Source organism: Pleurodeles waltl, chromosome 9 (assembly GCF_031143425.1).
Source record: "Pleurodeles waltl isolate 20211129_DDA chromosome 9, aPleWal1.hap1.20221129, whole genome shotgun sequence".
Taxonomy (NCBI): domain Eukaryota; kingdom Metazoa; phylum Chordata; class Amphibia; order Caudata; family Salamandridae; genus Pleurodeles; species Pleurodeles waltl.
The window spans coordinates 310,611,467-310,639,359 of NC_090448.1; the positions used below are offsets into that span (position 1 = coordinate 310,611,467).

General features: G+C 43.6%; 1 protein-coding gene across 1 annotated transcript in view; it reads left to right on the forward strand.

The window, feature by feature from the left end:
* Window positions 1-314: 314 nt before the first annotated feature.
* RASSF1 (Ras association domain family member 1) overlaps window positions 315-27,893 on the forward strand; it is a 199,469-nt gene continuing 171,890 nt past the window's right edge. Inside the window, exon 1 of the mRNA XM_069206802.1 lies at window positions 315-1,563. Coding sequence (XP_069062903.1) covers window positions 1,269-1,563 — 295 coding nt within the window. The 5' untranslated portion in view covers window positions 315-1,268. The remainder of the gene's footprint in view (window positions 1,564-27,893) is intronic.

The window sequence follows — 27,893 nt, forward strand, 5'->3', positions numbered from 1 at the left end:
GCCTTGTTTAGAGTGTGAGGGATGGGATACTCCATCACAAACGAGGTCAAAATACCACCCAGGGTATTACAAGTGTCAAAGTCTATAATCCACTTATAATTTGGCAGACGGAAAATTCGCCACGTTCATGACTGAGTATCCTGTCTGCAAACTCTAAACAAAGCCCCTAACTTGCCTTGCTTACTTCGCCTCGGATATCCACGCACTACGACGTGTCTCACAGCAGCTGCTGCTGCTCAAATGCATAACTACATAGACACGCTCGCGCTAATGCATCTGCTCCACCACAGACACCCACGTGCTGTAATGTAAGTGGGCAGAAGTGCGTAGATGCAGCGAGCGCATGCAAGCACAATGGGCTGGGTGTTTTTTTTTCGAATTCAGCTCTGAAATGACGCCTTTTCCTGCTCATCTGTTGTAAACGTCTTGCGGAGGCCACCCAAGGCAGCGTACATCAAAAAACAGAGTAGAGAAGAAACGGGCGGAAGCGGAAAGAAACTGCGTGAATGTAAGATAGAGCGACAGCCAGAAACTTGAGAGAGAGATGGGCTGAGCAGCCGCGCGTGAGAGAAAGTTCTGAGAATCACCGGACAACGCAGGACAGAAAGACGTGATGCAACAGCGGAGATAGAGGGGTAGCGAGAAGCAGGTCTTGGGGCTGGGCAGACAAATGGGAGCATGAAAGGCTGAGAGAAAGGAGGAGTGTGCAAGGGCTGGAGACTAGACAGAGCGTAAGACATTCTGGAGGTAGACGCGCCAGGGTCTGGAGGGAGGGGAGGCAGCGCTGGAAGTCTGAGCCAGACGAGGGAGGCAACCCAGAGAAACCCGAGACGGCGAGCCGGCCAGCGGGAGCGAGAGGACAGTCAGAGACAGCAAACCTACTGAGAAGCGGGGAGTAACGGAGACAGGAGAGCGACGAGAGGGTCTGTGGATGAATGAAAGTCAAAGTGGAAGACGCGGAGAAGATAAGAGCGTGAGAGAGAAGGAAACACCAAAGGCAAGCAAAGCAGGGAGTTGGGGTGGGACGTTGGCAGGAAAATGGAATTGATAGGATAGCATGCACTCGCCTGCCAAAAAACTTTTTTTCGAATGGAAACAAAGACTCCGGACTTGACTCTTTGAAAATGCCTTCTTCCCGCGCCTTCTTGCCCTCCTGAGAGCGTTTGAAATCCTGAACCAGTTAGCCTGTGCCAAAACACGTGCACGGATGGCACGAGCTCCTTTGGTAAGCGTCTTTGGGTGACCTGGCTCTGTGGCACAGGCCAGAGATGGAACTGATAGAGCTGCGAGACATGGGGCCCATCGACCTGGCAGGAAGCCCGAGGACCCGGGGCAGCCGCCTGGAGCGAACCAATGCCCTCAGGATCGCCCCCAACAAGACCCCTGACCTCTTGGCCAGGGTGCGGAGGCTGCGGCTGCAGGGGGAGCAGAGCGACCCCCGGCTCACCAGGAAGCTGGGCGAAGGCCACCACTTTCAGTCCTGCACCCACACTCAGCCGGCCTGGTGTGACCTCTGCGGGGAGTTCATCTGGGGTATTTACAAGAAGAGCCTCCGGTGCACTGGTGAGTGACCAAGCACTTGCATCCCCACTGGTATCTGTGAGTGAATTGCTTGCAGGTCCTCAGTGAAGGGAACTACATCCCCGCTGTAACTGCACAGGACGGAGGAACTGTGTGTTGTGCTTGTTTCCGCGCCGTAAGGGACGGTATCACTCCTTATATTGTGAAATCATTGGATTATGGTTCTGCTAGTGAGTAATCAACAGATTGGAGGCTCAGAAATCAATCCATAGAGATGATCAGAAAAAGTGGTTTCTTTTATTATAAGTTATATATAAATGCTCACATGTGTTTCGCTACAGACATTAAACATGACGTTTCATCAGGGCCTAATGCTTTTTTTTCAAAAACATACTTCATTTTTGAAGGAATAATGAGAATAAGCACAAGATTTCCAAAAAAGCAGTCTTCAAGGGGAACTGTCACTTAAGTAGGGAATTCGTCTAATTCACTTAGTAAGTGCCACTTTTTAAGGTGAATTGAAAGCACAAAATTTATAGTGGTATTTCGCTTTCATAAGGGATTTCGTTTGAGTGTCATGATCACCCTCTCCCCAGCTCCCTTCTGGTCCTGGGGTAGCAGCCACGCTACCTTTCAATTCACCTTAAAACAAGTAATACACATCAAGGCTTGAGGCTTTATTGTGGATTACACAAATAGAGGTTCCTTCCAATTTGCTGATCCACTGTTGAGTAGTTTCTTACTATTTGGGATTAGCACAAATACCAATGATAAGTACTCACTGGAAGGTTATGTATTGGTAGATTGCACCGTTCATATATATGATGCCAATATTCTGTCTGTATGTCGGAGGCATATACAAAAGAAACATTCGGTACTTCACAAAGATTGGTATATTTTCAATTTTATTTACTGCTGGTTTTGTAATCTTGACATTGAGTCACGAGGACTTGTATACCACCTGTACAGCCACTCACCACCCACAGAGCTGAAGGCAAACCCCAAGTGCCTTGATCCACTCATCCCATAGCATTCCGGCATCCTCGCCTCCCATTCCCGACCTGGAGTAACTCCTTTCCTCGCAAAATAAAATCATAAATCAACCAAAAATGATCTCGGCAGGTACACTGCTCCGGTGAAAAGCACAGTTGCATCTTTGTACTGGGTCTGTTATATAGCTTCTTCCGGGGCTTTATCTGGGTTGACAAAAGTGTGTGAGACTAAAAGGGGTGTGGTCTAAAAATGGCATCTAATAATGCTTCCCAAAAGGCGTGGCCTATGTAATTTAGGGGCGTGGCCGTAAAACATGTAAACTGAGGTCCTGTGCTTTCTCTAGGGTTCTATTCAACCGGTATTTTGGCACCTCTCTGTTCCTGAGTTCAGTGGAAAGGATATTGGTCATCCGAACTTCGCAATCACTTTAGTTCTCTTCTTCACACTGTTTTCCTCTGTAGGCTCTCTGATGACACACCCTTTTCTTCCCGCCTCTTTAAAAAATCATCACACTGTATGTTTCACACCTCATCTGTAAGTTCTCCTGCCCTTTTTTTATCACTCTCTCCTACATGCACTTCCTTGAATCGTTTTCTCTTCACCATGCCTATACTCGCACCATGCACCCACTTGCCTATAAGGACTGCATTTTCATTTACCTTTGACCTGTAAATAATTTGATAGGTCTGTGTCACCTTCACACATTTTTATCTAGAACCCCAATTACAATTGGCATTCGTGAATACTGCTCTGTGCGATCTGCCGAGAGGCCAGGGAATGGATGAGCATGTACTCTGAACATCTTTAAGGCCCACTGACAGGCACATGCCTTTAGCCACAACCCCAGAGCTTCAAATGTGCTGCATTACCCACCCACAACCTGACTTACACAGAAACTTATAGGCGGCCCAGTCCACTGTACGCATAATGTGTTGCGTATAAAAAAAACTACATAAAATCAATATGCTAGAAAAAATCAAATACTCTTTGGAAAGTATATTAAGTGAAACGTGAAATGTAAACATGAACTACCTTGCTGACATGGTTTGTCCTAACGGTTTGTGTAACCGTTGTCAGATATCTATCAATGTTTTTCCCTGTAAAGTTAAGGGCAGAACATAGGGACCAATAGGAACACATTTCAGTGTCAGCTTTCTACTGCTGTCAGGAGGGACCTACCCCCCTTATAGTTCCTGGTTTTCTACATTGAATCATAGACCTGAAATAAAAAATAACAAGCATTTGCAATGCAACAGGTCTCGCATTTGCTCGAATGAGAGCTATTAGCGTTGTAAACTCCTAACAGGACTTTTCTTGCCACACAAATTGAAAGAAAAAAAACGAGCGCAATCACGCTGTAATTGAAAACCAAAAAAACGAGCGCGATCCTGCTATGTAAAACCCAGCGCAATTGTGCTGCATGGAAAATAAAAAGTAAAAGTGGTCCGGAAACCATGCTGAAGACACAGAGCCTCGTATGTTTTCAGTAGTTGGCCGGTGCGGTGCGCTCAAGGAGGGATAAACACCGGCAAAGGCATGACGTATACATGCCTTACACTAATGAAATCAAGTGGATTTTAAAAGGCATCCCACGAACCAATGAAAGTGACAGGCGTGACATGGGCATGGTTAAAAGCCCAAAGAGAGATTACAACAGGGATGTAGTGCTTGTGCGCTCGACCCTAAAAATGAAGGTAACACAAAAAATTCAATTAAAATCAGTAGACACCATTAGACCCCAGTAAAGGTTTCCAAGATGCAACTAAATCACCTGGAATTTTCCTTCTTTCATTTCACTGTATGTCTGAATGCACAAGGTACTCTTGGATCGACCTATTAGGAACTAATTGTAACTGTTCAGCTAGAATGCCAAGAAGGAGAAGGCTGTTTTCTGGCGCACAATACTTTTAGGATTTTTTTCCTTTGTATTCGGGCTGGTGTGCTCCCTCAGCAGGAAAAACTACAGTGTCCCCCGGGTCATTACACTATAATTGTGTTTTTGTGGCGTTTCTATATATTCCGCCACTGTGTAGTTATAATTAGGTCAGAGTTTCCATTCTTTTTTGTTTTGCTTGTACTGCTTGATGAATCTGAAATAAAGTTCTTCAACCTCTGCTCCTTCATGGAAAGTTTTGTGCTGATCCGTCAAGGGAGGGCCAAGAAACAGGGGAGAGTGGGTCCCAAAACATTAATTTCCCACGTTAATTCCCATTGGAAACTTTACTCTCCAGTATAGAAAACACAGCTGAATTTAATTACACCCACTTTGGCAAAAAGTTAGAAATTTGCTTAGAAAGTGTGCCTTTTATGATTTGTTGTAAATCTGTTCAGCTGTTTTTGAGAAATTCACATTTCAAGAAGTGCTGGGGTTAGGCTTGAAGGGAATAAAAAGTTAGGTGAATCTGGAAAGCTGGTCATGCTTGAGGCCTTCCTTCATAAAATTCAAATATTAGAGCCCACTGATTGGCCGAAGGAGCTCTTCTTCCATCGACCATTTCAGTATTTCAGGACTACGATCTGATAGACTATTGGCAACAAGTAGAATATGTTGCGACCAGGCCCTGAGCCCTACCCCCTGAAGGCCCTATGCAGTAGACCATTTACCACCCATGACAGGCTCAAGTGCAGGTCCTGGCCAGATGCCAAGCCATGCGGCCAACCACCTGCCAGAGGCTGCGCACAGTGGGAAAGATTGGCTGAATAATAAAAAAAATAAAAAACTGAAATTCACTTAAAATACTGAAGGTTAAAGTGACGGTTTAGTTAGGTATGGTAATAAGCTTAAATTAAGTTTAAAGAAAACAAGGTATTCCCTGAAAAAAGATTAAAGTGTAGTTACACTTGTTGAATAAGATAAAAACTAATGTTTAAAAAGCATAAAAAACAGAGAAATGTACCAATTTTAGTTTACATAACTAACCATAACTCATGCTCTGCGGTAACTATAATGTGCGTTCGTCATGTACTGCTAATTACCTTAAATACTACATCACTCATGACGTGATCTATGACATCGTTGATAGTATTGCTGACGACAAGTGAACTGACATCATTGATGACAATACTGCATGGCCCATGCCAAGTTATAGTTACTGTAAAGCACAGGTTATAGTTACTTGAGGTAACTATAATGTTTTTTTTATATATATATATATATATATATATAGTGTTCCATTTGTCTCCTAACACAGAGTAAAACTGGAGATATGCACTGCTACTCTGAGTGCCTGTCCTTTATTGAATGTATGAAGGCAGTGGATATAGAAGATGTGATAACGCAGCATTAGTAAAGGCACCTCTGGCGATATGGTGCGGGAAGGCAGAGTCAAAAAGGAGCAGTGAGAAATGTATATATATATCTAAATATATATATTATATATATAAAACACTTCCTCAGATCTGCAATGCCACAGTTCTCCTTCCCGCTGGTGGTGCTGACAAGCTGCCTTGCCAACGTGGCTTAAAATTCACGCTTTCTCTTTAAATTGATAAAGAGGGCAGCACTCACAACAGCAGCTTTAATATAAAAAAAAAGAGGAACGTGTTTCGGCACTCCTGTGCCTTTGTCAACTAGAAAGTCACCATGTTGACTCCCTCTATTTACACCCCCACATGACATAACATCCACCAATTACCATTTGCGTTACTATGTACATGGTTGCAAGTATATACAAACTAATTTCCGTGAGCAGCGCATAACATTACAAAAACGAGCCAAACATACAGCATATTTAGACTAGGAAAACACAACATACTATATAGTTTCACGCTGAGATGTTTCATATAGAGCAATTTCATGCCCTAAGCGGAAACTAACTAGGCCCCTAACATCGATCACCTATGCATTTTGCTTATAGTCTTTGTGGATAAATGCTTTCCCTGCCTTCCCTAAGGAAAACACAAGTTTGCATAGCATCTCGCTTATTATTCACATATTACTTAGTATCATGCCTTAAGCAGAAACTATTGTGAATGTTTTCATACAATAAAAGCCGGCATGCATATAATTCTTAAATAAACACAACATAGACTCTTTATAAACAAGAATAAAACCCATAATGGGTAGTCGTTTTCTTGAAATACTTATGAAGCCCAGGTGGGTAAGATATCCTAGACCCTAAGCTTCTTCAAAAACACTCTCCGTTCTTAAATACCTGCAAAAAACCAAAGACAACAAAAAACTGTTAAAAAACAAATGAAAACAAAATATGTCGCACTACACACCAACTAGCTTCCCTCTCTCAACAGCTACACCTTGTTGTAGTACCACAATACATCTGGACTTGAATGTGTCCATGCATTTCCTCTGCTGCATTCATCCCCACTGCTCCTTGCTGTCAAATATAATGAATTACCTTTTGTGGAGAAGTGTGGCACAATGGTTAGAGTGGCAGACCCTGATGCAGAGATTTGGTCTGGGACCAGGGTTCAATTCCCACCTCAGACGGGTCTTGGGCTCAATTCCCTTGGACCAGATAATTCTCGCCTCAGTGCCTAATCCAATTAATGGGTCCCACTCTGTAACTCTGGGCAATAGCTTGTTTAATATCCACAACGGCCCTCACAGCACTTGGATGCTTGGCTTCACCTTGGGGCTGTCCTAGAGTGGGCGCCTAACGGTGAAAAGCCAATAGGGGTTCCACAGCGGTATGCGTACAGCACCTTGAGACCCTAACGGGTGAGTAGTGCGCTATACAAGTGCAAAGTTTTACCTTGACTCTAATGACCTCAGGATCTTTTCTATCGTTTGCCTACCCTAACATCTTTCCTGACTCCATCAATCACTAGCTATTTTATATCCTCCACTCTTCCTTAATCTTTTTCCTTGATGTGCCTTGCTACTGGGTATGTCATATCCTTGTTTTCCAATAGCTCAGAGATGCTGTAACACTCTCTTACGTACTTCTAAAGTTCTGCTTCCTACACAGATCTTCGGACAAGTGGATGTAAGTATAAAAACTTCATGATCACGTCTACAATTGAAGATGCCCCTTATTTTATGAGACATTTTGCCATCTATCACTATCTGTTTAGCATTTTCCCCATTTATGCAATCTTTACATATACTGCATTTCTGAAAACCATCACTTTGGCCTAGCCATTTCTATTTCCTGCTCTATTGTATATCCCTTCTAACCAACAAATCCCTCATCCTCTTCTAGAGATGATCAGTGGTCTGCATGAAATCTCATAGCCTACAGTTTTACAGTTTATCACTGGATCGTTGGCAAGAAGTTTCCAATATTTGTTAAGAGTAGCTATAAACCTTTGGTGGGCTACGTTATACATAGTGATAAACCTACGCTTATTTTCTTTGTCCACCTTTTTCTTTGGTTTATTAAAAATCAGATCTTCTGTCTTGGTATTTTTGATCTTCTTGCATAACTTTTCCAAAACTTCATCTTGATAACCTCTAGTCCTAAATCTCCTTACCACTTTCTTTTCTTCTTCTTCATAACCTGTCTGCGTACTACATACCCTTTTTGTTCTCACAAGTTCCCCATATGGGATACTATTAATTAAGGATGCAGGGTGGAAACTAGAGGCATGTAAAATGCTGTTCCCAGCTGTAGGCTTTCTATACAAAACTGTCTCCAGCTTCTGATCAACTACCACAACATTCACATCTAGAAATTCCATCTCTTGTTCACTTGGACTGCTAGTGAACTTAAGGTTCAGGTCATTCTGGTTCAGATCTGATACAAATTTCTCTACACTTATTGTATCTCCTCTCCAAATAAAAACAATTTCACCAATGTATCGCAGCCATAATATAATATAGGGCTGCCACACAACTAGAGGTGGGCTTTTGAGGACTTGCTCCTCCGTCCAGCCCATATGCAAATTTGCATAGCTGGGGGCGAAGCAAGTCCACATAGCTGTACCTTGAACCTGTTCATAATGTAAGAAGCATCTTGCAATGTTTAAAGAACTTGATTGGTCTAGCTCTCAAATAATGCTCTGTAGCTCTTAATCCATCTTTATGTCTAATTTTCATATATAATGAGGTCACATCTAAAGTCAAGAGGAGAAAACCCTCTTCCCATGGAATGTCAAATATGCCTTTAGAACATCAGCACTGTCCGTTAGATATGATGGTAGGCTTTGTTCAAATGGTCTTAGGAAATAATCTATATATTCTGATACCTTTTCAAAGATACTTCCCTGTGCTGCATTGGTGGGTCTACTTGGTGGTTTGGTGGCATTGTTATGTATCTTTGGTATTAGATAAATGACTAGAAGTTTAGGTGTGTCATTCCTCAGAAAACTATACTCATCCCAGCTCAACAGGCCACTATCTTTCCACCCCATCAATAATATGGTGAAATCTTTCATCACTGTGTTATAATGGGTCAAATCTACCAGTTTATAACATTCTTTGTTATTTAACTGTGAATGGGCTTCATTCATATACTCCTCCAAGGGCCAGGTGACAATATTACCTCCCTTGTCTGCACTACGCACCACTATATCAGGATTATCTTTGATTTTCTTAACCGTGTTCCAATATATTTTTTTTGTTTTTGTTGACATGGTTTAAAATAAGCCATCCTTAAGTTCGTAAGATCTTTAGTCACTGCATCCGTGAATACATCTATAATGACCCCCATTCCTTGTGGAATAAATTTTGATTTTGGTCTGAACGAGGACTCTCCTTCTTCTCGAGCCACACTCTCCTCCTCAAATCTCTCAATGATCTCACTTTCAGTTATTTCATCAAATCACTTGCCTTCTAAGCCAGCTAAATCTCACAAGACGTAAACATCATCAATTAACAAATTATCTGCTGGCCCACCTTCTTTCACCACTTCTGACTCTCTTTTTTTGGCCATCTTATGATATTTCAACAGTTTAAGTTTTCTACTGCACAGAAATAAGTCTATACAACTCTGCTCATAGTCAAATCCAGTTTCACTACAATATATCAAGTCTACGCTAACTGCTTCATATCGTTATTTGTCAAAGCCAAATTGGATACATTTAATACAGTGTTATCCACAGACAATACCCCCTGTTGCTCCTGGTTGTCTTGTCTTCATTTTCTTTGACTTATTCTTTTGCTTTGACCTCCTATTTTCTTCTGTATTTGCCTTTTCCTCTTGTTTTGCCCTGACACGGCTTGTGGTTTGTTCGACGATCCTGGCATAAAAAATCAAACTCATCCTGTAAGGAGACAGTGCACTACTTCTTTCCATCTCATCCACATGGTATCCGAGCTTGCACTCATGTCTGTACTTCTTTTACTTGGTATGGGTCACCCTTTCATTTGCTTTCTACTCTCCATTTTCTTTTTCCTTAGGCTATCAAACTTTTTGGCAAAAGTATATACTTGTCCACACTCATAGTCAATACGATCTCTACAGACTTCTTTAATTTCTTCTGAATAATTTCATCCTCCAATTTCCGCAGTTTTTCTACCATAGATATTTTTAGAGGTTCAACCACATCCTTCCTCCCAAGGAGGTCTATCTTATCATTCACCATAGCAATTTTTTCCAACAGTTTCTCCCTATCTATCTGCGTATATTCAAGATTTCCATCATTCCTGCAGAACTTTTAGCATTATGGGAGGCCCACTCTTTCAGCTTGTTAGGGTTGGGATTTTCGTATGTTGGAGTAATTAATATTCACAACCCTCTCGGTACTCCTACTTCTAAGTACCTTTGAAGTGATTCAATTTAGTTTTTCAAGTGTCCTCATTAAAATATATACATTGTTTGTATCGTTCTGTAATGTTTATTACTTAGCATTGTTTATATTCACAGATGTCTTCCGATCTGAGAAAATCCTGGCGGCGCTTTGCTTACGCTCCCCAAAATCCGCCACCAACGCTTCAGCCATGTTGTTCTCTGTGTTAGTGGAGACATCATTGTCTTTTTCTAATAAAGGATTGCTGTCTGTAAGCGCCACTCAGCGCTTATATAGATCTATAACTGCTCACATACTGTGACGCCCGTCTCGGGTGTTTCGGATATTACATCCATCTGTATGCATGCACTCACCTGGAGAATCACGGCCCTCCCCCAAAAGTCTTCCGACCTCCGACTCGGGTCATTCCTCGGTTCCGTGCTCGAAAACCACTCTGTAGACTAAAAGGGCAGCGCAACCATTAACAAAACACTTTCTTGGACCGGCGATGCCGCAGTGCTCCTTACCGCCTGTTGTGCTGACAAACCGCCTCACCAAATGGCCTCAAATCCACACCTTCCCTTTAAATTGGTAAAGAGGACAGCACTCCCAACAGCAGCTTCATATCCTTTAATGTACAAACAAAGAGGAACGCGTTTCTGCACTCCTGTGCCTTTGTCAACCTGGGAGGCGTCATGTTGCCTCCTTCTAGTTACACCCCCACGTGATATAATATCCACCAATTACCATTTGCGTTACTGTGTCCATGGTTGCAAGTATATACAAACTAATTTCCGTGTGGAGCACATAATATTAAAAAATTAGACAAACATACAGCATATTTACATATATATATATATATATATATTTATATAAATTTGCAATGCTTGGCGCCAATGCCAGTTAGCCCCGCGGGATGGTGCATGCAATCGAGAGTAGCTTCTCGATCAATTATTCAAACAGTATCCCCAAAGAAGAATCCACGCGCACTCAGTGTCAGTGGAATTTATTTTAAAAAAAACAGCCACTGCTGAATCCAGTCACTTTCTTACACCCCCTGATGCTGTAGTTGAACGCACCAGGTTCCCCCTGCATCCATTTATAACCCTAGTTCGTTCCAGGTATTTTCGGTGTTAGACTCCGTAGTCACAGTCCATATTACGGACCATAAAGAACAGACCACACTAACAAGGAGACTTACCAAGTGTTTCCTCTCAGCATGACCCGTGTTCTCCGACGTTCTTCCGACCGTATTCACTATTGCTCCCATAGAGTGTTTGTATCTCCTAGTCCGCACATCCGCGTTGTCACCAAACTTTCCAGGCACCCGTACAATGAAAGGGGGTCACGTCCAGCAATACTTGTCCTAGATGCGGGTCCTCCGGCTTGTTATTAAAACAAAATTTGCAATGCTTGCTGCCAGTGCTGGTTAGCCCTGCGGGGTGGTGCATGCAATCGAGAGTGGCTTTTCAATCAATAAATCCAAGCACTACCCCCAAAGGAGAATCCACAAGCACTTGGTGTCAAAGGAAAGTGGATTTGTAAAAAAAAATTCACTTTCCTTTGACACTGAGTTCATGTGGATTCTCCTTTGGGGATACTGTATATATATATATATCAGTGAAAGCAGCACCACTGCAGATAGAAAGCAGGTCTGTGTGACTTTACTACATCGCCATACATAAAGCAACAGGATGGAATAATTTCAGCAAAACTCAGTAACTGTGCTTTGAATTCGCCTACTAAGGTTTTTTTAGATGTGTTATAATGTGTGTTTGACTGCAGCAACCTACTAAGGCAGAAATGAATATCTACTAAAGATGTAATACCAACGTGCAAGACTACCTTTACCAGAATGTATTGTGTAACTCACCAGAGTATTTAATCAAGTAATCAGGTGCCTGCAATTATTTGCTCAATCCAGGCATTTGGCCTATGACCAAGGACTAGATGTCTGAAATGCGTAAGGCCTGGGAAATGTGTAAAGAATTCTTTGAATGTTACTGGATTTGCTGCTTTCCAAAATAAACTGCAACCTGTTGAGAGTATGCTTTTGTCCGAGGACAACTTCGTTTTGCACACACATATATATATACATATATATATATATATGTCTATATATATATATATATATACCACATCTCCTTTTCACAAATGTTTTAGTTGTCTTCCAATGCAGTATTTGCCATGATGCATTTCGGCTACCCCTGTGGCCTTATTCACATACAAGCTGCACCATCTTTGTTGATATTTTATACAGCTTACTTAATCATTGTCATAGAAGACAGACTATCGATCAATCAATAATGGACCCTGGTTCTGTCCACAAAATTAATTTTTGAATTAAAACAAAAGTTAAGCAAACGATTACAAAAAAATGTAAATTAGTGAAGTTTCCCTTTTGTCACATATCGGGGACTAGATGCTAATGGCATCATCAAACATAATTGACCCCTTGTGGGCAAATTGCTTCATAAAAAGTAGTAAGAGTTGATTTGTTAACCTCATCCAGTTGTTGCGTCACAAAATTAAGCCCGAATGGGTAGACACTATGGTTTGAATATATCAATCTTCACTCAACCTTTATCCTCAATGTGTCACCTTTCAATTTCATTTTCATGATTGATACGGGTATTATAGACCAGTCAACTAAACAATAAGTTTCACCCCTAGTGGGTGATCTACCAGTCAAATCATAGGAGACCCAACAACTTAATTCACCTGCTGCATCATGTACATGATTGCCCCACTAGTGGGCATATTCCATTATTTAGAATCACATGTACCCCACTCAATCTTTGCTGTCTACATTGCACATTTTCATTTCATATTGCATGAATGTAATGACAATTCAACTAAAAAAACAAACATCAATGTCCCCTCTAAACCAATATAATGCCTAATGCTTCAGCGGCATCTCTTCTTTAGAAAAATGAATACATTTCCTCCTCTGTGTTCAAACCATTGGGTGATTTCATATCCAAATTCATGATGTATTTACTCTCGGTTTGATGAAGCAGTCGCTCTCTATTACCACTCATTGGGTTTATTGGTATTGCCTCAATCACAAACTATTTTAGACATTTGATGTTTCCCCCATGGCATTCTTTGACTTGCCTCGCTACAGGATAAGTCTCATCCTTATTTTTAGCTGCCCTGAGGTTCTACAAAATCCTCTTGTGGACCCTTAGGACAGTACATCCCATGTACCTCAAACCACAATCACATATTAATATGTATATGGCATACTCAGTGTTACAGTTGAATGAACCACATATCCGCTAGGGCTTATCAGTGAATGGTGTCAAATATTCAACAGTGTTAACCCCATCAGCACATGCCTTACATTTATGACATTTGTAAAAGCCCTTATTTTGTTGTAGCTAATTGTGTGGTTTCATCATCTCAGGACTGCTCCTCATCACAGCATCCTTCATGGAAGATGCTCTCCGGTATGCAGTAGCAGGTGATTTGGGGGTCCTAGGCCCCAAAATGGGGTCACCTCAAATGAGGTGCCAATACTTTTTGAGAATGCTTCTTAACTGACTTTCCTGCTTACTGTACATTGTTACTAGCCCGATGTTTGATGCATTCTTACTTTTCTGCTTTTTAGGGAAGAGCAAGGATTCTCTACTTATTTTCTCAGCCTTCGCTGCTGTATTGTGAAGGGATTCCCTTGTGTACCCCTTTGTATAAATCTGCTCACCATTGCATCCCTGCCACTTTCCCAGTCTTCTCTGCAACCTCAATTCCACCGGAGTCTCAGCAACTCCCCATATGGGATGCTGGATTTTGCATGACTGGGATGGAAACTGTGTTCATGTAAAGTGGGATTACTCGCAGTCGTTTTTCTAAACAATCTAGTGGGTAACTGCTCTTATTCACAAATCCTTGTAGGTCCAGGAACTCCACTTGTGTTGTGCTGATGTGACTTGAAAACCGCAAATTTAGATCATTACAATTTATTGCGTCAATGAATGCTTCCACTGTTGCTTGTGTACCCCTTCAGGTAACAAACAAGTCATCTATAAATTACACCCAACAGACTACATGCTCACCTCAAATCACACCATGGTCATTGATGAGCACTTGCTCCTCCCGCCGGCCCATGAGCAAACAAGCATAGCTGGGGGGTGAAACAGGTGCCCCTCACCGTTCCACGAAACTGCCTGTAAATTTGGATGTTCAAGAGTAAATAATTATTTTCAAGACACCACTTTATCATGGACAATTACATTAAGGAATGTTTATATAACTTGAGTAGTCGACTTATCAAAAAATACTTACCTTCATGCATTCCATCAGTGTGGTTAATATTAATATAAAGCTCAGTCACATCAAGAGTTATCATAGGATAATCATCCTTTCAGGGGATTTCATAGAGCCTTTAAAAAAAATCACTGGTAGCCTTGATAAAAGCAGGTAGATTCTGAACATATCTTTGCAAAAAGTAATCTATGTGTCTCAAAGTGTTTTCAAATAAACTGTCATTAGCTGTGATGATAGGCCTTCCAGGTGGCTGCTTTAGTCCTTGTGTATCTTGGGGATGAGATACATAACTGGCGTTCTTGGAAAATTATTTCTCAACTAGATTTACTCATCCTGATTTTACAGGCCTGCATTCCTCAACTCAATCAATTCAGAGTGTACTGTTCTTTCAGTTTCCCCATGCTGTTTCGGTCACTCTTGACAAAACATAGTTCATCATCCAGTTGCCTGTATGCTTCATGTAGATACATTTCAAGGTGCCAGAGCACAATATTACCGCTTTCAGCCAAATTACTTATCACAATTTGTTTTTGAGATTGAAACTTATTGATCAAATTATTATACAATTTTTGACTCAATTGCTTTCTATTCCTTGTAGTATTCCTAAACAGTGCCTTAATCTCCTCAGTGACACACTCATTGAAAATATTGACAAAGTCTCGGGGGTTACAGGAATAAACATCAAGGCTGGTCAGCTTCGATATAAACGTCTAATTTTATAGTAGTGATAATTTGCTGTTCATCGATAACACCAGTTATTCCTAAGGTTCCATTTTCCAACTCTTGCAATTCCTTCATCAATTGCATGTGGGAGATCTGTAGATTTGTCTGATTTGTTGAATCCTTATTCTCCTTTGTAATATTTCGTCCACTTTTGTGAAGGTGGTATTAGGTGATGTAAGCTGCTGAATGAATTTGTAAATGTTCCCCCTCGTCTGCTTATAATTCATGGAGCTTTCAGGACAATAAGACAATCCAAAAGATAAAACTTGTTCTGCTCTACGAAAAACAACGTCCGTCAAGTTTATGACCGTTCTAGACTTTTCCTCCATCAAGACTGTTTTGGTTTGATCCCTCCTACATTGAATCAGTGATATCACCAATCAAGTCATTTGAGATGTCATCATTGATGTAATAAATGATGTCATAGAACGTGTCATGAGTGATGTAATATGTGAGGTCATAAGCTGTGCATAGCGGGGTGCAAGTTATAGTTAGTACTGCTAACTAAAACTGGAGAATTTATGTATTTTGTTAGTTCAAAAGATTAAGGTTGTCATTGACAAATTCACCTAAATATAACGTTACTTTAACCTTTGTTTTGTTCAGTGAATTTCGAACCTTTTAAAAAAAAAAGAAAAACAGATCTTTTTTCACACTTAAATATAACGTTACTTTAACCTTTGTTTTTTTCAGTGAATTTCTAAGGTTTATTTAATGTGAAGTAATACTTAATTAGCATACGTAAATGCAACCCACTGCTGCAACTTTCTGACGTGCGCCTTGCAGCCAACACCTCCTCCATACAGCCAAACCCAATCTGCGCACAGCCTTCGCCCTTGGGCAGTGAGGTGTTGACCATGGGGCATGGCCCTGGGGACAACAACCCCTAGTGCCATTAGTTTTTTAATTAAAGGAGAGGAGGGTCGCACGGCCCACCTCACTGAGCCTCTGTTAGGCCCTGGGGACGTCATCCCTCAGGGCCATTTTTATAAATAAATAAGAGGGGGATGTGCGTTGTCCCCCTTCCCAGGCCAATTTCGGCCCACCGACCCCATCCCCCAGACCTGGAATTCTTTTGAGGGGAGGGAGCATGCATCCCCTCTTCTGGGTGAATTTGGCCCCGGGTACCACATCCCTTGACATTCTTTTGTAGGGGTGCTCATGGGCCGCCTCCCAGGGCTAATTTTGGCCTGAGGGACCTCATCCTCGGTGTCATTTTTGGGGACCCCCATCCCCTGAGGTCTGGTGAAACTTTTATGGGGGGGGGCACATAACTCCCCCCCACACTGGGCCAACTTCCGCCCCGGATACACCACGGGGTCTGACACAATAAAATGCGGGTGCCCTGGTGCAGTTTGGGCTGGAATGTTCCCCTGGAATGCAGGGTCAAGACTGATTTGCATATGACTGGGTCCAAACTGGAATGGCATGGCGAGCAAATAAACGGATCGATTAAACCCAGATCTGTGACTGGGGGTGAATGTTTGATTTGTTCAGTCCATCATCTGTGCTTTTTGCTGGTGCCCACCGAGGGCACCAACCACAGTGCTGTTGGGGGCCCCGGGGCGAGCCCCATTGCCCCCGAGACTGAGACGGCATCCTGCATCCAGCTTCTAACGCTATTCTGTATGGGAGGGGGGCAATATTTCTATCTGTTTCTCTAACCGCATCAGTGCAGGCACGGAAACAGATGAAAAGTCTGCTCCCAGCAGGGGGGAGTATTTTTTAAGTTCACGCATGCTGGGAGCAGACTTGATGTTTGGACCCGCTTAGCGGGAGAATTAAAATGGTCCCGCCCACTGAGAGCAAACAGACATTTCCCTGCCCACGCTGCTGCGGGCAAGGAAACCACTGTGTCTCAGGGGTGGGCTTCCCAGATATAGCCTGTGAGCTGGCCTCAGGGGGGATGGGGTCTCCGGTGATATGAATGGCTCAGGGAGGGGACCACAAGGTCCCCTTCCATTAAAGGGGACCAAGGGTGGGCTCCCTGGGGCCTTTGCCAGCTCGGTGAGGGTGGCCGAGCCCCTTAGCCCACTTTCTTAAATTTAGGCCCGGGGTGGGCTCCCCAGGACCTCTCGGGGATGGAGATAAATCTGATGGGTAAGTTACAATCACACGTAGCCATGTTGAGATAGGTTGTTGGGGAAAGTGGTCACATGTCATATAGCAAAATGGCTACATGCAAACATTTTTGAACCTAGAATGAGGGAGTTTTAGAAACAAAATCAGCATCTTAATTATCCACGTAGATCTACATTGAAGCAAAGCAATTTTAGGCAGCAGACAGCTAAAATAAAGTCATTTTTGGCTTGAAATTTGGGTGTTTCCTGCTTAAATTGGGTCTGTTGGCATATATTCACATTGTCGAATAATTTTCATTTAGAACAGACAGCACATGAATGTTAGAAAAGTCATTATGATGAATCTCTAAGTCAATTGTAATCACATGAAGCCACACTGAGTCATGTTATGATGGGGAACACTTACGTATTGTATAGCAAGCTGGTAAACTGTTCTTTAGTTAAAGGAGACAGATGTATATTTATGAGTGACATGATCTAGGCTGACCCATTCTTCTGTCTGTCTTAGAACAAGGAGAGTTTCTCCATAAAGTTAATGCGGGATGAAACACATTGTACGCCAGTGAATGAGTATGTTTTTATCTGGTTTTATGTTGGACTGTTGGATGACGTGCTAGTGTTCAAAAACTGGAGTACTGAAGGCTGTTTCTGTGTGTTCACCACGTTGGGACATGCCATGTGAAAAACTAGTCTGCAGTGCAAGATAATGAGTAAATATCTACGTTATTCTTGATCAGTGTTAGAGTTATTTAAAAACTTAGGGCCCAAATTACGAGTTAGGCGGGCACTGTTCCGCCATTGAGTTTTTGGCAATCAGACCCCTGCTTCCTCAGCGGTGCGACCGCCCGATCATGAGCTGGGCGGTGACACCACCTCAGGACTACCTCCACCACCGACATTACTGCTACTGCAGCGGAGGCAGCATGGAGGCAAGACTGCATCAACAACCGCTGGGCTGATCAGCACCTACCTTACCGCCAACTTTCACCTGGAGGGGTCCCCGCCAGGTGTGGCCGCGGTAAGGCAGGAAAAGGCCACAACAATGGCTTTGGGTGATTCTAACCTCTCCAAGTGTGAGCTGTAGCTCACTAGATGCCCCCCCCCACTGCCAGCTGGTTGGGTGCATGCACTGTGTCACTTTCTATGGACACAGTGCGCATGACTGGCTGGTGGCAGGGCAGCATGGCCGGCATTGGCGTCAGGCTCTTACTGGAGTTGAAGCGTGCCTCTGCCATGACTGTGGCGCCAAAAAACCAGCAACGGAAACATTGGAATGTGGCAGCTGGGATGCCACCGCATTGGCTGCCTGTTTTCGGCCACCGCAAGCTGATGGTGTGGCCGCCTATCTTGTAATTGGCACCTTAATTTTGGTGTGGATTAATTCTCAGTACGTGATGCAATCTAATTCCTATAGGAGTACTGAACCATAATTGTGATCCATGAATGAACACATATTTTAAACCAGAACAATGAAGTTAACAAATTCACATTTCGTTTGAACTGGTAAGTGAAATTGGAAATCAAAGGAAGTCTTCAATACTCTCTGGCTTTTTAGTGAAGGTTGTCTGTGACTATTTAATTTCCTATTTAACTTCTCTGGCATACCTTTGTGTAGCCACATTGACTGGGCCATATTTTATTTCGCCTCCTGATAGTGTCTTTTTGCAAAAGAGCTGTCACCAAGTAGTTGTGTTGCAGTTGTGTGCAGTACAACATGAAAGAATGCAACAGTTAATGTTTAAAACTTTTCAGCAGTTTCATGATAGATACAAGGTTTAACACCTTGAAGGTCCACTTGTTGTGAGGTTGCACATTTGTAACCTTGGTTGGATGGTGTTGTGTACTGGCCTAAATGGACACAGTCATAAGGCTGAATACAGTGTTTCAACAGGGAGGGCCTCTGCTGAGTGACCTGGATGAGTGAATTGGGTTGGATCCACAGTGATCCGGTAGTCACTCCTAAGGCTCAAGATCTTGTACATCAAGAAATACCCAGCGAGATGACTGTGGCAATATGTGTGTATCTTTGTGCCTCCATTTACTGTGAAGGATCATATTATTAACCAGATTACCACCTCTTATTGCAACATTATGGTTTTAGGCCAATATATGACAAGAACATCCCCATTTCATCTTATCCATTAGTAGATTTCCCACAGTCATTTCTAGATTTGTTGAGTTGTTGGTTCAGTGAAGAGTCTCCCTTGTGGCCCTCCATTGTGTTTTATTTGGCATTTTGTCCATTAAGGCCCTCTCTGCCAATGGCACCTTTTACTTGCAGGCCATCCTTGGAATAGCCCCAACATTATGGAAAGTTTTTTCATTCTTCCTCTGGAAAGCACCTTCTGCCAGCATATTTAAATATGAACTCAAAACTTCTTCTGACAAAGAGAGTGGGCTCCTTGCTCACTGTGCCACATGATCCAAGCTATAGTTCATTAATAAGGCCTAATGAGAAAAAAACCAGTCAGGAGTTGCTTGTGGTCATGTCTGGAGAGGACCTGGCTTGGTGGTTCGTAAAGGACTGTTCCAATGAGGAGTGTCACACACTGACCTGTTTACAACCATGGGAACGATGCTGGACCTCCGGTCCTAACTGGGGCTGAGCAGTGCAGCAAGTTACAACTGTCTTGTTGCACTGGCAGCTCCCACAGGGGTAAGGTGGATGGGATAAAACAAGATAAAAGAAGAACCCACGTTACTGCGAGAACTGCTTGTCTGCCTTGTACATTGCCTAGAAGCAGTGCTTAATTTGTAATAAAAACGTACCGGTGCTCAAAGCCCTCCTCTTAAACACGCGGCTGTTGCAATTAAATGTGTGAAAATGGAATTCTGAGGCAGCGTCACCCTGAAGCCATTTCAGGCCTCTTTAATCCCTTTACAGCCACACCCTGTCCCTGCAGCTCACTCCTGCAACTTTCTGCTTTCTCCCTTTGTGACGCTTTTTCGTATTTCTCTTCCTGGTCTTTCCCATATGTCTCTTTTGCTTGCAGTAAATGCTTGAGTCAGAAAGATAAGCACCGGCCCTCAAAAATAAGTGCTGGTGCTCTGCACCGGAAACAACAAGCACAAATTAAGCACTGCCTAGAAGGTTGGGGCTTCCCCGACCTCAAAAGCTTTTATGCAGCTGCAGTACACTACAGAATTTCTTTTTTTACCTTCGATTCCCTACTTAGAACTAATCAATATTTACTCTTCAGATACACTTACATCATAAACATTACATGAAAGAGAGAAATAGCAACCATTTCAGGAATAAATGTAGAACTTCTGGAGTTTCAGATCACACACAAAATTTGAATCTGAACGAATACAACTATAGTCTCCTAGAGACGATTCTAAGGTGCCAGATACACATTTTCCAGAACACAACAGCAATCTTTCTGTTTGAATATGAATAGTTCAGAGCGCTACAAGAGTTAAAGCACTGGGCCTCGGGGGAAGGGCTCAATCCTCCAACAATGTTCAGAGTTAAAAAAGAGGATCACATCTCAAGAAGAAAGTCTTGAATATCACTAATCTGGGGTTTTGTGTGCATTAACCTGAGAGTTAAGTACTTAGCCTTAACAACACTGGAACTGGAATCCAAAACAACAGGAAACTCGGTGCAAGAAACTCAACAGGAACGGAGTCTTAACTCATATAGAGGAAAACTGGAAGCATCGCAGACGCCCAAATCAGGGAGTCAGCAAAAAAGACTTGGAAGACTGAGAATGCTGGAAACTCCAGGTGAATCAGGAGAAGATCGCAGGGAAGAGACTTGCGCTGGACTGTGGCACAGGTAGGTGAGTGCAGGAACAATGTTTGTGCACTTTGGGACAAGTTCAAGGCCAAACGCTGATGTAGATTCAAGGAGGGTATTTATACCAAAGCCAGGAGTGTTCTAGAAGGATACATGCCCCACGTGGAGGCGTGGAATAATCCAGTGAACCTAAGGAGGGGGAAACACATGTGTTCCATAACAGGAGTGATGGGCCTAACCAGCATCAGGTGCAAACAGTAATTGACATGTCACCATTCCAATGGAACCCAAGTGCATTGTGGTACTACTCAGTGGAGACATGTTTATTATAACTGTGCATGGGAAATCTGCAGATGCAAACTGGATGAAACTTGCATAGCAACACAACAGGAGGGTCAATGATTCAGACTTCAGCGGGAGGGGGAACCCATAGAGAGAGCACAGGCCTGAGAAGCGCCACTAGGGAAGCAAGCTTGACTGGAATTATTCAAGTTAGGGAGGCACCAAAAATGAAATGCGACATGGGACCGGCCGGTAAAACCTACTGCACTTAGGGACCAAAATGGATTTGTGACAAGAAGCCGGGTCAGTACTGATTTACATAAGGAGGGCGTATATCTGGAGTGGCACAGTGGATGAAAACCAGTGGGCTGGAATGGTACCTAAAGCAATTGCCAGTGAGCTGACTATTTGCAAGCAGTTATCCCATCACCATTTAAGCATTTAATGTAATACCCTAAGTAGCTTAGGGTACGACCATGTGTGTGTCCCTTGCTTGCTGTTTTGGTGGTCCAAGGTACACCTCACTGATGAGGCCTCATAAGGCTTAAATCAGTCTGAGGTTGATTGTGGTCCGGTCTGGAGGTGCCCTCGCCTAGCAGTTCAGAAGTGACTACCCCAAGAGGAGCAGGGTCAGTACTGATTTGCATAAGGAGTGGCTCTGTTTAGAGTGGCACAGGGGGTGAAAATCAATAGGTAGGAATTCTTCCCAGAGCAATTACCAGTGGAAAGGCTATTTGCAAGCATTTCTCCCATCACTTTTTTCGTGTCTTAGTTTCTGGTTGGCTGCTACTGCTTGACACATTTTATGAATTTCATACCTGATTGTTAATTGCACATATGTCCACTTTGCAAGTACCTCTTCTGCACAGCGCTCCAATGCCCTTGATGGGCCTATGCATTAGAAAACTGTTTAAGTAATTAAAAGAAAATAACCAACACTTCATATGATTATCTTATGTGTAGGAGGCTGGCCTGGCTTGTAGTGGGTACCAAGGGGTACTTACACCTTGCACCAGTCCAGTTATCCCTTATTAGTGTAGAGGGGTGTCTAGCAGCTTAGGCTGATAGAAAATGGTAGCTTAGCAGAGCAGCTTAGGCTGAACTAGGAGACGAGTGAAGCTCCTACAATACCACTAGTGTCATATGCACAATATCATAAGAAAACACAATACACAGATATACAAAAAATAAAAGTACTTTATTTTTATGACAATATGCCAAAGTATCTCAGTGAGTACCCTCAGTATGAGGATAGCAAATATACACAAGATATATGTACACAACACCAAAAATATGCAGTAATAGCAATAGAAAACAGTGCAAGCAATGTATAGTCACAATAGATTGCAATGGGAGCACATAGGTATAGGGGCAACACAAACCATATACTCCAAAAGTGGAATGCGAATAACGTATGGACCCCAAACCTATGTGAGCTTGTAAAGGGTCGCTGGGACTGTAAGAAAACAGTGAGGGTTAGAAAAATAGCCCACCCCAAGACCCTGAAAAGTGGGTGCAAAGTGCACCTAAGTTCCCCAGAGAGCACAGAAGTCGTGATAGGGGAATTCTGCAAGAAAGACCAACACCAGCAATGCAACAACAATGGATTTCCAGACGAGAGTACCTGTGGAATAAGGGGACCAAGTCCAAGAGTCACGATCAAGTCGGGAGTGGGCAGATGCCCAGGAAATGCCAGCTGTGGGTGCAAAGAAGCTGCCACCGGATGGTAGAAGCTGTGGATTCTGCAAGAACGACAAGGGCTAGAAACTTCCCCTTTGGAGGATGGATGTCCCACGTCGTGAAGAGTCGTGCAGAGGTGTTTTCGTGCAGAAAGACCGCAAACAAGCCTTGCTAGCTGCAAGGGTCGCGGTTAGGGTTTTTGGATGCTGCTGTGGCCCAGGAGGGACCAGGATGTCGCCAATTACGTGAGGAGACAGAGGGGGCACCCAGCAAGACAAGGAGCCCACTCAGAAGCAAGCAGCACCCACAGAAGTGCCGGAATAGGCACTACAAAGTGGAGTGAACCGGAGCTCACCCGAAGTCACAAAGTAAGGTCCCACGACGCCGGAGGACAACTCAGGAGGTCGTGCACTGCAGGTTAGAGTGCTGGGGACCCAGGCTTGGCTGTGCACAAAGGAAATCCTGGAAGAGTGCACAGGAGCCGGAGCAGCTGCAAAACACGCGGTTCCCAGCAATGCAGTCTGGCGTGGGGAGGCAAGGACTTACCTCCACCAAACTTGGACTGAAGAGTCACTGGACTGTGGGAGTCACTTGGACAGAGTTGCTGAGTTCAAGGGACCTCGCTCGTCATGCTGAGAGGAGACCCAGAGGACCGGTGATGCAGTTCTTTGGTGCCTGCGGTTGCAGGGGAAAGATTCCGTCGACCCACAGGAGATTTCTTCGGAGCTTCTAGTGCAGAGAGGAGGCAGACTACCCCCACAGCACGCACCACCAGGAAAACAGTCGAGAAGGCGGCAGGATCAGCGTTACAAGGTCGCAGTAGTCGTCTTTGCTACTTTGTTGCAGTTTTGCAGGCTTCCAGCGCGGTCAGCAGTCGATTCCTTGGCAGAAGGTGAAGAGAGAGATGCAGAGGAACTCTGATGAGCTCTTGCATTCGTTATCTCAAGAATTCCCCAAAGCAGAGACCCTAAATAGCCAGAAAAGAAGGTTTGGCTACCTAGGAGAGAGGATAGGCTAGCAACACCTGGAGGAGCCTATCAGAAGGCGTCTCTGACGTCACCTGCTGGCCCTGGCCACTCAGAGCAGTCCAATGTGCCAGCAGCACCTCTGTTTCCAAGATGGCAGAGGTCTGGAGCACACTGGAGGAGCTCTGGGCACCTCCCAGGGGAGGTGCAGGTCAGGGGAGTGGTCACTCCCCTTTCCTTTGTCCAGTTTCGCGCCAGAGCAGGGCTGGGGGATCCCTGAACCGGTGTAGACTGGCTTATGCAGAAATGGGCACCATCTGTGCCCATGAAAGCATTTCCAGAGGCTGGGGGAGGCTACTCCTCCCCAGCCCTAACACCTTTTTCCAAAGGGAGAGGGTGTAACACCCTCTCTCTGAGGAAGTCCTTTGTTCTGCCTTCCTGGGCCAAGCCTGGCTGGACCCCAGGAGGGCAGAAACCTGTCTGAGGGGTTGGCAGCAGCAGCAGCTGCAGTGAAACCCCAGGAAAGGCAGTTTGGCAGTACCCGGGTCTGTGCTAGAGACCCGGGGAATCATGGGATTGTTTCCCCAATACCAGGATGGCATTAGGGGGGCAATTTCAAGATCTTAGACATGTTACATGGCCATGTTCGGAGTTACCATTGTGAAGCTATACATAGGTAGTGACCTATGTATAGTGCACACATGTAATGGTGTCCCCGCACTCACAAAGTCCGGGGAATTTGCCCTGAACAATGTGGGGGCACCTTGGCTAGTGCCAGGGTGCCCACACACTAAGTAACTTAGCACCCAACCTTTACCAGGTAAAGGTTAGACATATAGGTGACTTATAAGTTACTTAAGTGCAGTGGTAAATGGCTGTGAAATAACGTGGACGTTATTTCACTCTGGCTGCAGTGGCAGGCCTGTGTAAGAATTGTCAGAGCTCCCTATGGGTGGCAAAATAAATGCTGCAGCCAATAGGGATCTCCGGGAACCCCAATACCCTGGGTACCTCAGTACCATATACTAGGGAATTATAAGGGTGTTCCAGTATGCCAATGTAAATTGGTGAAATTGGTCACTAGCCTGTTAGTGACAGTTTGTACAGAGAGAGCATAACCACTGAGGTTCTGGTTAGCAGAGCCTCAGTGAGACAGTTAGGCATCACACAGGGAACACATACATATAGGTCACAAACTTATGAGCACTGGGGTCCTGACTAGCAGGGTCCCAGTGACACATAACAAACATACTGAAAACATAGGATTTTCACTATGAGCACCGGGCCCTGGCTAGCAGGATCCCAGTGAGACAGTGAAAACACCATGACATACACTCACAAACAGGCCAAAAGTGGGGGTAGCAAGGCTAGAAAGAGGCTACTTTCTCACATTATGTTTTTCAATTGAGCCGGATTGCTTGCTTCATCCAGCTTCCCTGAAACTGTATTGCTTGACCTGGAAGCGTTTCTCGCCTTAGCATCCAGATCATGGAGGTTCTTGTGCTTCATCCCTAGTCTGCAATGGGGGGCTTGACTGCCTGTCCCTCGGCCCTGTTTAGTTTTGTTGCGTTGCTTTTCCTCAGCCTGCCATGGAGCATGTCCCAGGTGCATGTGCTGGTGGGGAAATGACAGTTGCTGCTAACGGGCCATTGCAAAAGTCTGCATTAGTTTTGAGGGTGATGAGATAGTATTTGAAAGCATCTAATTTATTACTATTACTATTTATTACTCAACCTATTAACTCTAAGGTGGGCTTCCCAAATTGTTTTGTCTTGCTTTAGTTATTATGACCTCAATATATTTGTTAGTTACACTTAAGGTGAATCATCCTCCAAATTCTAGCTAATGTAATTCATCATCTTGTAAGTGCACGATAATAAATTCATGTACTGAAACATCAGCCACTTTCAGCGTGTGTACCTATATATAAAGCAACATATTTTGTTTAAAGGTGAAGCTCTTGAAATTATGTCAGGCGTTGTGAGTGTACTAAGTGTTACTTCTTTGTTTTAGCTTTCATAGAATTGTGCCTAATTCTTAAAGACAGGCATAAATGTGCACTTCTTCTTCCTCGTGTGGGTGCAAATTTACTACTTTCATGAATTCACAAGTGTCCAGATTTTACGAAAAAAAATGAGAATTACATTTTCACATGAGCAAATATACAAGTGTAAGTCTTTGTGTGAGTAAGTCAGTTTAGAGATGCAAAACCAAATTTTGTTAATTAAAAAAAGTGTTTTTTATTCATGAAAAAGACTGTTTGTTTCTGTAAGCCAAACTTCCACATGCAAATAGCTCTGAAAATCGGGCCCATCATAGTTGCATATATGTCAATACACGATGCAGGTGGGAAGACTCATGGGGACATTTTTACAAAACATTGGCGTAGGGCAGCGCCTCATATTGTTTTGCTGTGCTACCCTACGCCAATTTGAAAGGGCAGGAATTCATCATATTTACATTATACAGTGCATTCCTGTCCTTTCATCCAGCACGATGCACAATTTGGTGCCTATCGCCAACGCAGGCACTCTTGTTGTTGGCAGGATTGTTTTTGTGCAGGAAGGCGCACCTTCCTGCACAAAATACAATCCTGAGAGGCATTGTCCTCTTTCTATGTGTGCTGCAGAATGCAGCACACATGGAAAGTGAAAAAAGGAGGAGAAATTGAAACACATCTCCTCGTTCCCCGTCCGCTGGGGAGGCGTATGGTTTTGATGCATTCCCAGGTTTATAGAGCCTTGTAAATCTGAGAATATGCTAAAACTCAAGGGTGTTGCGTGGGAAAACCCACCCCAAAGCCCATGGAACTCCCGCCTGACGCAGCATAAGGCAACTCAGCGACTTGCACTGCTTTGCCTTAAACCATATGTACTAGGCCATGAAAAGCCACCCAAAGTGGCTTTATGTGGCCTCGTAGATACGGGTCTGCACCGCCAGTACAGCAAATAAAGTGACGCATTGGCGGCGCAAGTGGCTTGTATATATGCCCAATTATTTTGAAAGTCAAAATGACTTTATTTTAGTCCTCGTGTGCTTAAATCTGCTTCTATTTCAGTTCAAGTCAGTGAAGAAAATAAATTGCACCGATGTATTTTTCAGAATCTCCTGCTTTCATGCTTCCTGACGTTTACATGTATGTTTCCGCTACTTTCATTCTTGTGGTCGAAAATATGTTTCACGCACCAAGAAACCTAGGTCTGTAAGCAACATGGCAAAGCGTCAATTGTCTTTGTAGGGCCGAGAAAACCAGTCACAGGAAGGGGAATCCTTGTGAGAGTAAAACCCCCAGGCTGATGAACAGACACTGCAAATTCCACGTTCTGCAGAGGCACATGACTGATGGGAATGTGCCCAGGGCCATAATCGGTCCTCCTAGCCAAAGATGGTAAATATTCAAAGCAAGGGTCAGACTGAGCGGTGCAGAGGCCTCGTGAAGGTAAATATTCAATGCAAGAGCCCCCGGAGCGGTACAGAGGCCTCGTGAAGCCTTTTGGGCATGTGGCACTCTTCCCAATAGTCTTCATAAGGAAGAGGACACTTTAAACACTGTGAAAGCTGTGTATGTTGGATAGAAAAGTATTTCAGTGAAAGCTGAGAGCAAAGACCATGCAAAATTGCAGCCTAATAATCCTCCTACACCGTACAGTTGATTTCACAACAACAAAAAATGAAAATGACCGTCATTGATTACACGTGAACAGTAACAGCAGACTCAGTTCTGCTCCTAATTTGCTAAACATGGGAAACTATGGGGCTATGGGACCATACCAGTGGCAGAATGTGCACATTAAATAAACAAAACACAATATAGCATAAGGTAACACAACAAAGCATAACATAACGTAACGTAGCATAACATAACGTAACGCAGCCAAACGTAATGTAACAGCATAAGACTACATAGCAACTTCTTCAGATTGTAGTCTTCAACCCAGAGTTTTTCACTGTCTGACACAAACCTTATCCATCACCGTATTTTCTCACATAGACATTTTCTTCCTGTGG